This window comes from Polistes fuscatus, unplaced genomic scaffold (genome assembly GCF_010416935.1).
Source record: "Polistes fuscatus isolate 324 unplaced genomic scaffold, CU_Pfus_HIC Scaffold23, whole genome shotgun sequence".
In the NCBI taxonomy this organism is placed as follows: Eukaryota; Metazoa; Arthropoda; class Insecta; order Hymenoptera; family Vespidae; genus Polistes; species Polistes fuscatus.
This window is the reverse complement of record NW_025113100.1, coordinates 2,197,778-2,212,189: the sequence shown is the minus strand read 5'-3', so window position 1 is coordinate 2,212,189 and position 14,412 is coordinate 2,197,778. Positions and strand designations below refer to the sequence as shown.

The following is a 14,412-nucleotide window of genomic DNA, read 5'->3' as shown; positions in this document are numbered from 1 at the left end:
TGTTGGGCCCCTTGCAGCATTAGAGCAGTTCTGGTCCCCGATGGAACGCGCGACGCGATTCAAGAATGAGGATGAAGAGATCGGGAAGGACCGAGCATATATTTAGAAATGTGACGCAAGTCGCGATCCGATGGGCGCCACGTCGAGTCATCCGCGCTACGTCTTCTTTTCGTCTTCTTTTCGTCTTCTCCCTCAACCCTTCCATTCTTTACAGCATTTCCATATAATAGGGAAAATTTGTGAAACACCTCTGGTCTTCTCTTCGACTTCAAATTATACATTCGCATTTTTCACGAATCCTCTTCCAAATAATTAAATAAGACTTTTTCGATCTACTTGGTTTTTGCAGCCGTAGCAAAATATCTTCAACCCTAACATACTTAATACTCTATAGAAAATATACGTCCCGTAACGAGATAGCGACGCGTTATGCAGTTACGTCAGAATTTGCGACAGGTGTTAAGCCCATTCCTAGACGAGGCCGGAAAAGTGCAAAATGAATGCGGTGCAACTGCGGGTTCAACGGCGTATGCAACGACGGGTGCAACGACGCGACGACGATACGTATTATGCGTCGCGATTCTTTCCGTGTACGAACGACCACTAACGACGAGTCGACACCTACACCGAGGAGTTTTTCCGATATTTTCGATATCGAAAGGAACAAAATATTGATTACATTACAGTTGTACATTCATTATCAAAGTTACGCAACTTTTACGTGATTCTCGGAAATGATGATTTACCAAGTAGGATATATTTATGCGTGCATCGATTCTATTAATTACGCATAATACTAAAATAAATGTAATATTATGGCGTGCGATATTCGATACTGTCATACACCATATTTCGTTGGAAGTTCTTCCCTACCAGCCCCCTCTTATTTACAACGCTATTTTATCTTGTAAAGTGCAACAGGACGAGGATTCGTTTTCGTTTCGACTTGTGTTTAGGGTAAGTACTTTGTGCTTTCTAGAGGGAAGAAAAATAATCTTTAAATTACTAAGCATTTGCGAATGTTCTCAATAATTTTGACAAGAATAAAAGTATATTTTTGCTCTCTCGCGTTATTCTTCATGGCTATCATCGTAAACGTTACGCGATCATTTATGATTCATCTTTTGTCGCAAGAACGCTTTCGCTGACCACGAGCATCGCGACGATGTCAAACATATGTAAACAAGGAATCGAGCTGATGCACGATATGTGCTTCGAGTTATTTATAAAAGTCGATTATTGTGTAAGAAACGCGGCTTTACGTAACGCGGCGGCGGCGGCGGCGGCGGCGACGGCGGCTGATCTCTGTCTATCGTTCCGTCTGTTGTCCGCTGGTTATCTCTTCTTTTTTTCCTTTTTCCACTAGATAAAAAGGACTATTCTAGTTTGTCTGGTCACCAAAATTTATCGTGACCTGTCCAAAGTGAACAAAATAAAAAATGGAAAACGGCAATAAATTTTCTTTTCACTGAAAAAGAAAACGCCCACGCGCACAAACTTAGCAATGATGTAAGAAAGGACATTTAAAGATAGTAACAAAAACGTTGGAGAAATTAAAGCAACGTTGAAACAAATTACACGTTCGCAAAGGACATTTAAATATAGAATCAATGGTAGGAGACAAGGGACGGGGGGCGAGGGGCGAGGAGAATGGCTAGGTAAAGAAGAAAAAGGAGTTAAATTAATTCGTAGAAAGAAATGTTCGTGAATCGCGTATCAGGCGAATGTAATTCATAAAGTATATAGGTATCTCGAAATCTGAAAGAAAAAAAAAGGAAGCGAGCGAGAGAGAGAAGAAAAACAATCGACCGTCGACTGTCCGTCCGCGCCATACTTGTTTGGGCGTGAACCCATGGTCGGCGTACAAATTCACGTCGCTTTCTCGCGAGTGTACACGAGCGCGCTCGTTCACTCGAGATTTGCAAAACATAAAAGACGGGACGAATAAAAAAAAAGGAAAAGGAAAGGGGCAAGAGATGATGGAAGAGAGAGAGAGGAAGAGAGGAAAAAGTAGGTAGGGAGGGGCCCGCGAAGGAAAGGGGGAAAGAGAAGGCAAATGGGTCGCAAGCGAGAGAGAGACGTCGCAGGAACGTCGCAGGAACGTCGCAGGAACGACGCAAGTTAAAACGCCGGCCGGCGCGGCCGGCCGGCCGGCTTCAAACAGCTGGTCATCGAGGACGGTAAACTGTTGGCTTTGCTAGAGAAGGCAATCGCGAACAGACCCGAACGGAGCCGATAAGCGTCGTTCGAAGATACCTTGTCGTCCGCCAAACGGAATAACGAAAGAAAAAGAAAGAGAGGAGAGGGAGGGGGAGAGAGAGAGAGAGAAAGAAACAAACTACAGGAACTTCTCGCGATAGAGACGCGTCACGCATTATATGTCCAGAGGCAGGAAAGAGAGAAAGAGAGAACCGGCGATCCGGTAGTGGGAGAAAAGAAGGAAAAAGAAGGGGAAGACAGATTGGCTAAGAGGTTCGGCAAAGAAGAACAGCCGATGGAAGGGCTGGGACGTAACTAGAGAGAGAGAGAGAGAGAAAGAAAGAAAGCGCGCCAACGTGTGCGTCCCTTCTTTCTCTCTCGCTCTCCGAAGAATGTCCCCCTCCCCTCCGCCAAAGACAACTATATTGCATCGATTAGAGCGAGAAAGGAATGTCTTGAATAAAATAGCGTTTGCACTCACCCGCAGAGTTCAACCTCGTGTTCTTCGGTATCCGCCTCGACGATTTCTTCAAGCAAAATCCGATCGTCAGTAGTAAAAACTGACATATCTTGAAGCGCACCGAGAATCCCGGTCCGCGACTCAACAAGCTCCCAGCAGCAGCCGCCGTTGTCGCGGTAGACGCGAGAAAACGTCGCTTCCGCCTCTTCTTCTTCTTCCTCCTCCTCCTCCGCCACCTCCGCCACCTCCTCCTCCGCCTCCTCGACCTCCTCCTCCTCCTCCTCCTCCTCCTCCTCCTCTCTTCTTCTTCTTCTTCTTCCTCCTCTCGCACGACGACACACTCCACTACGGACCGGAAAGAAAGAACGCGCGCGCGCGCGCACGCTCTCCTTGACACGGCGGCGAATTGTTACGCGTTAATGTCTATGCGTGATACGCGACAGACAAGAATGCGCTCTCTTTTTCTCCCTAGAAGCCCCCTTTCTCTCAGTCTTTTTATACGTTCTTGATGTTGGCGAAGGAAATTGAATGGATAAAAGGAAAATGTCGAAACGTCGATGATAAAATACTTAGAAGCGAGCGATCACAACTGTAGCGGCAATGCACTGATATATTCCACCATTGAACTAGTCACTACGACGGAGGACGCGCGCGATACGCTCGCACACAACGGCCGAACGCGTTTTGTAATGGCGATCTTTGGCGGGAAACAGCTGAGGGCCCCCACGACGCGTGCGAATTACTCCGCCGTTGCCGCCGTTGTCGCCGCCGCCGCTGGTTCAGGGCCGTTCGTAGACGCCGGCCGCGCCGAGCACCCTGTACGACGATATCTGCTTCTTCTTCTTCTTCTTTCAATTTTTCTACTACTTTTCTATTATTACATGTCTTGATTCTTTTCCTCTTCCTTTTTTATCGGATTCGTCAAACACGTTTTACAAATTAAAAATGTTTCCAAGTATCTCGGAAAGGTAAAAAAAAAAAAAAACGTCGATAGTAGATAGGTATGTGTATTAATTGTCTGTATTCAATAGCGATTTTTTTTTATTGTGGTCGCATCATCGAATGTCCGTAATATTTAACTCTTTCATTCCGACATGTCGCATCACGTACTACTACCCTTTCACCAAAACACGCCGGCTGAAACATGCTACTGCAACTGAAGGAAAAAAACTCTTCTACGCTTGGCCTCGCGATATGTCAAGGACACACGACGAAATTGCATATCGAAAACGACACACCTTCCCGTACGAAAGCTGCATCAACAACTTGTGAACCAACTAAGCAACGCATTGACGAGCGTGCGTGAGACTCGAGACGATTACGTCACCCTTTGAAAATCTAGTCTCTCTGTCTCTCTCTCTCTCGTTTTCTCGTAACACGCATACACATCCTCCCTCGTTTCTGAAAAAGTTCGATGGCCCGTGCACGGGGCGATTTGCGCGCTTCGCGCTACCCTGATATCGAAGACCCTTACTTCGGACCAATCCGAAGGTAGCTCGTCCCTCCTCTTCTTATTTCCTTTCTTTCCCTCTCTCTCTGTGGCGCGCAAGACTAAAGGTTGGCGCCGCGCACCCCGTGTTCGCGTCTTCATTCCTTTCCTATCGTCATTCGGCCTTTACCATTAGTCAAATTCTTCGATCGTCCGACGGGAACTATTTTCGCGTCGCGTAGCTTTACGCTAAAGGAATGATACGGCCGCGCGGGAAACATCTGCCAGCTGGCGATGACTCCGCCCATAGAGTACGCCACTATCCCCACCCTGCATCGTACATACATGGCGTAGGAGTATAGGTAGGCCAGAGTAGGGTACGAGGATAGGGTAGGATAGACTTATAGAGACCTATAGTCGACAGATCCTAGAATAGTGATGCTATTCCTTTACTCCTATTCACGTCTCTTCTTCTCGTCTCCGCTGCTTCCTTCGTTATCTTCTCTTGTCACGATTACACGAGGAAGAGAGAACAGCGCCACGTAACGTAAATATCATCAATGATGAGAGCTAGCGAGTACACGTGTACTCGGTTCGCATACCGATATATGTATGTATCGTACATATATACTTATGTGGAGCATGCCTTTTGCCAAGCTCTATCATGCGTCTTTCACGATGTCCCTACGATCGCAATAGAAGAAGATTTTTCTACTTTTCGTTAAATCTATCCACGCAATTTCGCTATTAGATATATTTTTCCTTCCATCATAAACATCGGAGGGATACCAAAATCTCGCGTGGGCTTCGTAAAACATGCGTGCACATACCTTTTCAATCTATTTCTAGATAATTCGATATTTGTTCGATACTTCAATCCTAATTGTTTTATTTCGAATACGAGAAAGATGTGTGTACGCGTATTCGCATAGTTTTAAACAACTCCGCTACCACTGTCCTTTCTTTCTCGATATATACTTTTTTATTATCTTTTATCTTCATTCAATTCAAATCAAATGAAATATTTCTTTTTCTTCTTTTTTCTCGTTATAAATATGATGCCAAGAGTATCCTTCTCTTGCTTTAAATTATAAGGAATGGTATTACACGCGAATAGAACAACGCTTACGCTATCTTATGTAAACAATGTACTTCCGTCATTATTTGCATGTTCTTTACAATATGTGTAAAACATTAATCCTTAATCAATTCTTATTTATTCTTATAAAAAAGAAATATAAGTATTAAGAGATAGAAGCTTATAGAAAAGAAAAAAAAAAAAAAACAAAACAAAAAAGCATCAATCCGACATAACTTCAAATCTATCATACCGATAAATACTTTTATACACTATCATCGAAATATATCAACTGTATTCATATTTATTCCCCATAGTTTGGACTATAAGTAAAAAGAAATATATATTACACTTAATAGATGATAAATGGCTTCTTATGGGTTACAATTGTGAATACAGTTTGCGTGGTTCGAACTTCTTTCAAATAATCTATGTTTAAAGTTAGGCAAAACAAATTTCTAAAGAAGCATCAAAATATGATTAGATCATTTACAATGCATATTTTCTTTTTCTTCGACGAATTTGAAAACGGAACCAGACGATAGGCAATATATGCAGACAGCATATATGGGAATAGATTATGCTTTGTGACAAGAGCAATCGACCAAATTTCTACTTTTTAACGCAGCAAATATCACAGGCTGCATTTATAATCTATGTATTGTAGTATATAATATAATTTACTTTTATGATCTATGACTTATATTTCCCTGCACCATATATCCTTTTACACCTGTTTCTTTTGTATCCTCTTATTGTTAGTAACATCTATTTAATGATTGCAGTAATACTATGCAGTTGTTCTAGTATACGTTCAATAATACTCAAAAATTTGGGTAATAAGTTTTACGAGTCATGCTATTCTTGAATGAATATTTTGCGAAACTTTGCCAACTGTCAAAAAACATAGCTTTTGAAACCTGTCCGAGTCTGTCAGTTTGGAAAAAATCTGAGTCTCGCGACTTACTTTCTTTATATTACTAACAATTAAATAGCTGTAATCCAAATTTTATGGCTATTAGAAAGTTTTGTACTCGTAAACGCATTATTAAACAATGAAAATAGTATAAATATTATAAATATTAATTTCATACTTAATCAAAAAACATTTATACCTTATTATCCAAAAATTGGATTTAAATTGAATTGCAGTTGGATTGAAATTGGATTGTAAGATGATAACATTTCCTCATTTATCCTACGATACATTTTATACATTTTCACAATCTCTGTTGAATATAAAAGAAAATTAATATATCTTTTATATTTTAGTATGAACATCGTGTGATCAATTTTGTCAATTCTTAACAAATCCAAATTTTCTATTTAATAAACTTCGCTAGACCCAGTGCACTTTAGATGCCCGGAAACTATTTAGACTGTAGCTTAGTGTGTTACTTCTTTGTGACAGGGTTCTACAATTAATGGATAATTTGTCTCCGAGTTAATCAACAAAATTTGTTAAAATGCCAGATATAAGGTACAAGTTCGAGTTAATTGCTACAATGTTTTCAAAAACAGTGAATAAATAATAAGAGTAACATGCGTTACTCTGTGGTACTAAAATAGTATTTTATGTGAGTCAAAAAGCTGAGTTATTCTTATATTATATTTTTATCTATTTTCTTTGATTTTTTTTTTTCACTGTATTGACGAGTAAGTTCCGCATTAATATTGCGTACCTTAACGTACGTTGATACAAACGCATCAGCCAATTGGTAATAATTGTCATGTGCTATTAACGCCATGCACTTCTTTTTTTTCCATTTGCCACTAATGGTCTCGATATTGTATTATTCTTAAAATAATATTTACAAGCAGAAAAATGGATAACTTACATCCCTTTAGCTATGTACAAATATATTAATGGAAATTGTGTAATCTGGCACAAATTAATGAAGGTAGTAGTCCATTCGATTATACTGAAAAATTCAGATATTAATGATATTTTTATAATCGTTATTATTTATGAAATAATATCATCGATAAACAAATACTATTTTGTACTTTATCATATTACATTATTTTATCTTATTTCACTTACTTTGTCTACGTGTAAACTGTAATACAGAATTTTCTATAGTTCTTACATTTCATCTCTAAACTCTATTTCGGTTGAAAAACATTTCTTTCTGACTTTACCGATAAATGGCTGGTGCATTTGCATTCGATGAATTTAACTGACTCATGGATTTACAAATGATGGCAATACAGGGAAAATAACTCGCTAGAATGAAAACTTCCTAGGTAAAATAAATCACATATTTATAAATACAAACAAATATTTAAAATGCATATATAAAATCTTATCTACATATTAATGTTGTATGTATCCAAGTATTCTGAATTATTTTGTACATAATATTGATTTCGAACAGCTTCTTTTAACGTCCATTTACATTAGCGTCCAATTATGTATTCAATCAAATTCTGTTCTTAGGTTTTACAGTACGTAATAAAAGAAAAAAGAAAGAAATACAAGAAAAGAAGAAAACATGTCGTTACTCGCCGAAACAAATTACTGCCAGAAGGCTATTAAACGGAGTGCAACTTAGATGCAACATGTGACGATTCAAACGTATCCACATGCCTTACCTGTAAATCCATGTTTAATCTAGTTTTCAGTTGAAACTTATTCATAATATCAGAGCTATATACTAGGTATGTTATAATAATTTTTTTAGTCCTAGTTTCAATCTTTCCTGAGCTGGATTTACTTTGATTTTTAATTGCTGAATAAGATCATAAATTTTTAAGGAAGGTCCAACTTTGAAACCCGTTAGGTCTATTATTTGGTCCTTTGTTAGAGTTAGCAAAGTATTCCCATCGATTTTGCGTTTGCTAAAGTTGTCACAGTACGTTGCACAATCATTGACACGGAGAAATTGAGCAACGTCAAAAACATTCCATTCAGATGGCACCAAATCACCACAATCTGAACCTTTTGGAACAACGTCTGCTAACCTTGGAATATATTTTGTATTTCCTGAAGTTACCTAAAACGATTAATTTCTCAATTAAAGTTTTACTTAATAATGTGTTTTTTCTCCTCTATAGAAAAATATTATAATAGAAACTTAAATTACATTGATGTACGATGTCGCGATTCTTTCTTTGGGTGGTGGAGGGCTTTGCACATCACTTTGCATATCGCTCAATGCTTGACCTTGTCCACTCGTTGGACTAGGTAAAGTTTGATCAGGGCCGGCAGGTTCTTCTGCCGGTTCTGGCTCTCTACTTCCTTGTTCCGGTAAACTCTCAAGATCGCGTTCTCGTTCAATTTTTGTTCCTTGTGCCGGTTCTAATTCTCGTTCACGTTCACGTGCCATACTAATACGTTCACTATGACGAGGTAGAATATTTTTTGCGCAAAATACCTTGCTTCCTTTTTTTACTTTTTTCTTAGATTTACGTTTAAGGCCTCTTGGTGATTTTACTAGAAGGATTATGTAGTATATAAATATTAGAATTATATATAAAAAAAGAACAAATAAATATTAATATTTTGCTTATATATTTAAATAAATACCAGTAGGACTAGTGTTTTTAACGAGTACACGGGGCCCCTCTAATTTATGATCTACGAGATCGCACCAACCAACTGGATAAATATCTGGACTCTGACAATCTAACCACTGATCATATTCATCCTCCCAACCATCAAAATGTACCCTCAACAATCGACCGATCACTCTGGTGATAGTAGCAACGCATACTAATCTAGGATCCATCAAATCGGCAGCTTCCAGTCTCATACCTTCGATGAATCCATGTTGGGGTATTTCCTATATAACATATAAATATATAACATTCATATGTGTATTATTTAATCAAATACTTTTCAATTTAAATTAAACTTCCAACTATACTATTATAATTACCCTGTTAAATAATTGTACAGGGGCTGGTACAGTGTTTGTTTCTATCAAGTATGCGTCCCACGTAAAGGTGGTTGAATCATAACCTTTCGGCGGTGTAAGCGGTAGGCCATGCTGAGAACAAAATCCAATAGGAAAGATACAGGGAGAACATGAATGATAGCAAAACCAATCGGCACCACTAGCATCTTCGTCATAACTATCAATACGAATCATAATATAATCTTCTTTTAGAACTTGCATAACTGTGGCTGCACAGATAGCAGAAAGATTAAGAGGATCGATAGCTTCTATTTTCATTCCTTCTCTAAAAGTATATCCTAGGTGGAGATGATGATTCTTTGGCACATGAAAAAGACCATCCGTAGCATCATCTTCGCACAATTTTGCTTTAGAAATGCGTTCTAAATATTCAGGATATGCATCCAACGTTTGTCCTACTCTCTTTGCCCAACCAACAGGATGTATAAGAGGAGAGTCTTCGTGACACCAGAAACCATTATCTTCGGGTGGTGAATCATAATATCTTACGTGCAATCGCTTACCAACAATTTTTTGTATTGTAGCTACTTTAACTTGAGAAATTCTGTTTTTATCTACTACTTCTAAATGAAGTCCGCATCTAAAGCGAGATTTCATACTGTCATTAACTTTATTATAGAAATTAGTTGTTAATGTTCTTGCACCGGTTAACCTTCTTCTTAAAAAGTCCTTCCAATCTTTGTACTTATTAGCGATAGCTGTGAAAACATATATAAAATGAAATTGTATGATATATCTAATATATTAATGCTATTATTTTATATACAATATATAAAATATATAAAACATATAAATAATCGTGTAAGGTACTTACTGTTTGGTGGTATAAGCGGTTTCCCAATTGTGGCACACCAACCAACAGGGTGAATATCGTTGGAACAAAGCGATACCCAAAAATCTTTCTCTGCATTATGACCAAATCCTTCATACCTCAATAGAGCTCTATATCCAGATATGCGTAATACAGTAGCAACCCAAAAAGAGTCTGGAAAAGCTTCGCATACTTCGTCGCAATCAGTATTTTCAACTTCGACTTTCATACCCACTGTTATGTTGTCCCATATTTCGGATATGGGTGCCTATGTGTCAATACAAATTTTTAATATATTATTTGTCGATCGTAAGCTGTTATGCGCTTAAACTTCAAACATTTACAGTTGTGGACTGAAAGGCTTACGTGTTTAAAACAAGAAACTGGTGCAGCACAAAATCCAGGTTCAACTAAATGCGGGGTCCAATCATAGGAGCCTGCCATTTCTGCAGTTCTCTTCCTTCTTACTGGTAAATCTTCAGGCATTACAGGCTCTGCTATAACTTTTTCTTCGTCTTCCTTGATAGGTTCGCTCAACTCTATTTCTTTTTTTATTACCTAAGAAAAATTGTTAATTGAGTATATTACATATTTATTATAAGACAACAAATTATAAGAAACTACTATAAATGTCATAACTGAACAGAAGAAAAGAGCGCAATTTTACGTGTTGCATCGAATTTGAAGAAAATGATGAGACAGCTAAAACCGTCTTTAAGAAATATTCAAAGCGTCTTACATCTTTAGCAGATTTTGTATCGGTAGGAGACTTGGCATTCATAGCTGTTGTTGGTTCTATGGGATACGATGGGCTATACGTTGAATCTGCAGTAGAAGCAGTATGCTCCGAAGAACGTGCGCATGCTCTACTACAAAATCTTCGCTCTTTTGTATAGAATGCATGTTTAACTCCAATGGCACCACATTTTTCACAAACAGCTAAATAAGGAATAAAAGGATTGTTTAATGCGTATTTAATAATACAGGATTAAACCTAAATGATATCGTTTTAGAATTACCTATGCCATCTTTACGAATGGGAATGAAGTTTAAATCGGTATGCGGTTGATAGGCAATCGGTGTCTTTAAAATAAGCCCAGGATGTTTTATAGGCTTTATTTTCCGATTTCGTAACAACGGCGAGCCATCATGAGTAGTTTGAGTTGCCGCATTACTTACTACCTGTTCTCTATCATCGTCAGCCATATAATCTTCTAATGTTAAATATTCACTCATTTCTTGTCTTTCAGATTGCGAGTCATATTCCTAAATATAAATTTATAATTGCGCAACACTACCAAGTTATGTCCTTTAAATCTATATTATTATTAAAAAATAGACGACTTACTTGTTGCATCTCTTGCGTATCCATAGTTTCCATAGTTTCATCCGGTTCTGAACACTCATTGGGATATTGAGGTGCTAAATATCGTACCATCGTTGTAGGAGCAATTTGATGACTCCTAAGATCCTCGTAAGCATGCGAACCATGAGAAAAAAATGGACTTTCGCTCGGACGAGGGTCCAACATTAGCTCGTGCGTAGGTTCTCCGTGTACCATCATGTCCCCCATCCATACCATCCCTAATTCTGGCATTGTGGGGATGGATGCATAAACTGTAATCGTACAAACATCCATTCTTATATTAGCATCATTATTTGAACGTTTACTTTAAAGTAAATCAAAGGAAAATTTAGATAAACGAAACGGGCCTAAGCGCATTACTATTTATTTTATTTACTTAATATTTAATATATAACATATATAATTTTCCTTATACTACCATGCACATTTAATAACACGAATTGGAAGAAATTTCATATCTAATGGAAATACAATGTGTGTATTTTAATATGCCGCTATAAATATATGCGAAATGTTATTTAACCTTAATTCACAGTTTATAGGACTTAAAATTAGATAATACGTATTTGACACCTATTATCATCATTGTTCTATCCTGAATAAAATTATTATTAAATATTTAATGAAGATGATCGAAAGTACTTAATATATTTGAAAAACACATACGAACCATTCGAGGCTTGCATGTCCATGACAAAGCGTTCTTCGTTAAATCTGTCAATGCTTTTAACCGGTATTACCGTTCTTTATGTTTCTTACATAGTATCTGTTCCATCTCGATTGATGTATAATACACCATTCATGAAAAACACGGCTAGTCTATTTAGAGTCACTTAAAACCTATTCATTTTCCGCGACATTGTGAACAATAGGGCAAAACATTAGGCGGTAGGCATTCGCTTCAATACTACTCGCTTCACTATCTTCATTTCCAGTGCTGACAATCTTTAGGAAAACATAACTAGACGATACGTTTCAAATCAATTCGCCATTATTTTCAAATTTCTTTTCACTATTATAGTAATATCTGCATGTGTAATTATTAAATACTATTTATGTTAGATATTTACTAATACTTGTAATACTAGACAGCAGGAAATTGCATTAGTAAATGTTAAAGGGATAAAAACGACATGAAAAAATACTATCTTATTTTTTTAGGAGGAATTTTGTTACTCGTCTCGATGAGTATACTATAAACCCTTTAAATGTAGAACTTCTTTTTTCTTATCACCCTGTATATATATATATATATTTATTGCATTTCATTTTAATACATATATGTGCATATCAATTTACGTATGTCATACATACAGAGGTTTTTTAAATATTATGTATGCTCTTATATGAGTATATATCTATATGCATATACTTTATGCCTTATAGAAAATAAAAGTACAACTTTGTTCATAAATTATCATTAATTATCCAATTACATTGCACTATATATATATATATATATATATATATATATATATATATATTATATACGTATTTATACGGAAATCTGCTACGGAAATATGGTCTTTAGTTTAATAACTATAAAGGTTAATATCTATACAATACTTTAAACTTTATTCGTACAGTGAAAAATAATTTGTATTGTGAATAAAAACTTAAATCTTATATATTTTTTATTGATACGACATAATATCACATTTAAAAAAAGCACTGAAAGCTATGCACTGTTATTTCTTGAGTAAATTTGCACTCTCATGCTTTCCTATTTAACTTTTGTTTTACGTAATATAATGATTTTCTTTAAACGCGCGTGTATGAAAAAAAATTAGCCTCTTTATAAATACTCTTTAGTACTTTTTCATTTGTATTGAATTTTCGCTCAATAAATTATTTAATTTGTACAAATTGCAGTTTAACTAACAAGGCAGAAGATATCAATCATCCAACGATGGAAAGTAAACAACAATCTGAAGAATTAAAGTTATCGGTACCTTGGGGACATATCGCTGCTAAAGCGTGGGGTCTTTCAACCGATAGAAGAATTCTAGCAGTACACGGAATTTTAGATAATGCTGGTACATTCAACAGAATTATTAAATTTCTTCCAAAGGATTGTTACATAGTGTGTATAGACTTACCAGGGCATGGATTTTCATCGCATTTTGATTCGGGCGTACCACTTAATTACTTTAGTTATGTATTGACTATACATTACGTATTAAATGCATTACAATGGAATACTTGCATTTATATGGGTCATAGTTTTGGTGCTCATATAGGTACAATATTTTCTATTCTCTATCCGAAAAGAATTGAAAAATTAATATTATTGGATTCCGTAATACCGATGCCAACATTAAACGAAGATCTTATCTCTAGTTTACAAGGAGTTTGCGATATTGCTATTAAGGCTGATGAGAATAAAATACCTCGGTTATATACCAAAGAGGAAGTGTTATATGCTTTGAAATATACAAGATTGTCGGCATTAAATGCAGAAGCTGCAGAAGCATTATTTGAAAGAGGTTTAACGCAGATCGATGATCTATATAAATATAATCGTGACATTAGATTAAAGAGATTTGTAGTACCTTTCTTTGACATAGATCAATTAATAACGTTTATTAAAAAAATGTCAAATCTATGTTTAATTATTTTATCAAATTCTTCATTAGATGTGTACAAATGGCAAACATGTGTTTTAAATCAATTAAGAAATTGTAATAACACTTCTACTATAATTTATGTTAATGGGAATCATGATGTCCATAATAATTACCCAGAAAGAGTGGCTCCACATATATGCAAGTTTTTGGGTAGTAATAATAAAAGCAAACTTTAATATTGGTGCTGGGTACTGATTCTTATTGTCTATTGTTTTTAAATTTACGACACACTGGGTCTTAGAGAGTCTTATTGGGTCTTAATCTTATATAGAATTCAATTTAAATCGAATATTTGTGATCTATCTGTAACATTAGAGTTAGTTTTAATAATATAATATATTATTGCAAATATAGTAAATTACAAATAAAGTAAATTACCTTATATTAATTTACTTATATTACTTTATATTATTTTATATATTAATAAATATATTAATATAATGCAATCTTGTAACTTATATATTCATCTTTAATATTTCATATATTGGAAATATTAGTAGATACATGTATAAACAAATAAAA

At 36.1% G+C, this 14,412-nt stretch overlaps 2 protein-coding genes and 1 long non-coding RNA gene across 10 annotated transcripts; 1 reads left to right on the top strand and 2 right to left on the bottom strand.

Annotated features, from left to right (window-relative positions):
• Nucleotides 1-822: 822 nt before the first annotated feature.
• LOC122518192 (serine hydrolase-like protein) lies at nucleotides 823-14,070 on the top strand. Of its 6 annotated transcripts, none has more exons than XM_043636951.1 (2): nucleotides 823-957; nucleotides 13,136-14,070. In XM_043636951.1, the coding sequence occupies exon 2, from the start codon at nucleotides 13,173-13,175 to the stop codon at nucleotides 14,064-14,066; it is 894 nt and encodes a 297-aa protein (XP_043492886.1). In that variant the 5' UTR covers nucleotides 823-957; nucleotides 13,136-13,172; the 3' UTR covers nucleotides 14,067-14,070. The 6 variants fall into 6 exon arrangements, with proteins under 6 accessions (XP_043492886.1, XP_043492882.1, XP_043492887.1 ...); XM_043636947.1 differs by lacking the exon at nucleotides 823-957 and adding an exon at nucleotides 4,518-4,698; XM_043636952.1 differs by lacking the exon at nucleotides 823-957 and adding an exon at nucleotides 4,522-4,635.
• On the bottom strand, nucleotides 1,355-2,097 carry LOC122518195. Its single transcript, XR_006304009.1, has 2 exons — nucleotides 1,810-2,097; nucleotides 1,355-1,414 (listed from the first exon to the last, which is right to left on the bottom strand). It is a non-coding gene; the product is annotated as an uncharacterized LOC122518195 (long non-coding RNA).
• On the bottom strand, nucleotides 5,222-12,024 carry LOC122518187 (polycomb protein Sfmbt-like). 3 transcript variants are annotated; one of them, XR_006304006.1, is made up of 11 exons: nucleotides 11,934-12,024; nucleotides 11,246-11,514; nucleotides 10,917-11,163; nucleotides 10,637-10,836; nucleotides 10,264-10,455; nucleotides 9,901-10,165; nucleotides 9,048-9,784; nucleotides 8,696-8,951; nucleotides 8,253-8,602; nucleotides 6,282-8,162; nucleotides 5,222-6,161 (listed from the first exon to the last, which is right to left on the bottom strand). XR_006304006.1 is itself a non-coding variant. In XM_043636929.1 (10 exons), exons 1-10 carry the CDS (start codon nucleotides 11,953-11,955, stop codon nucleotides 7,833-7,835), a joined length of 2,868 nt encoding a protein of 955 aa, XP_043492864.1. In that variant the 5' UTR covers nucleotides 11,956-12,024; the 3' UTR covers nucleotides 5,222-7,832. The 3 variants fall into 3 exon arrangements, 1 of the variants encoding a protein (XP_043492864.1); XR_006304007.1 differs by having other exon boundaries at nucleotides 5,222-7,088; nucleotides 7,211-8,162; XM_043636929.1 differs by having other exon boundaries at nucleotides 5,222-8,162.
• Nucleotides 14,071-14,412: the final 342 nt, after the last annotated feature.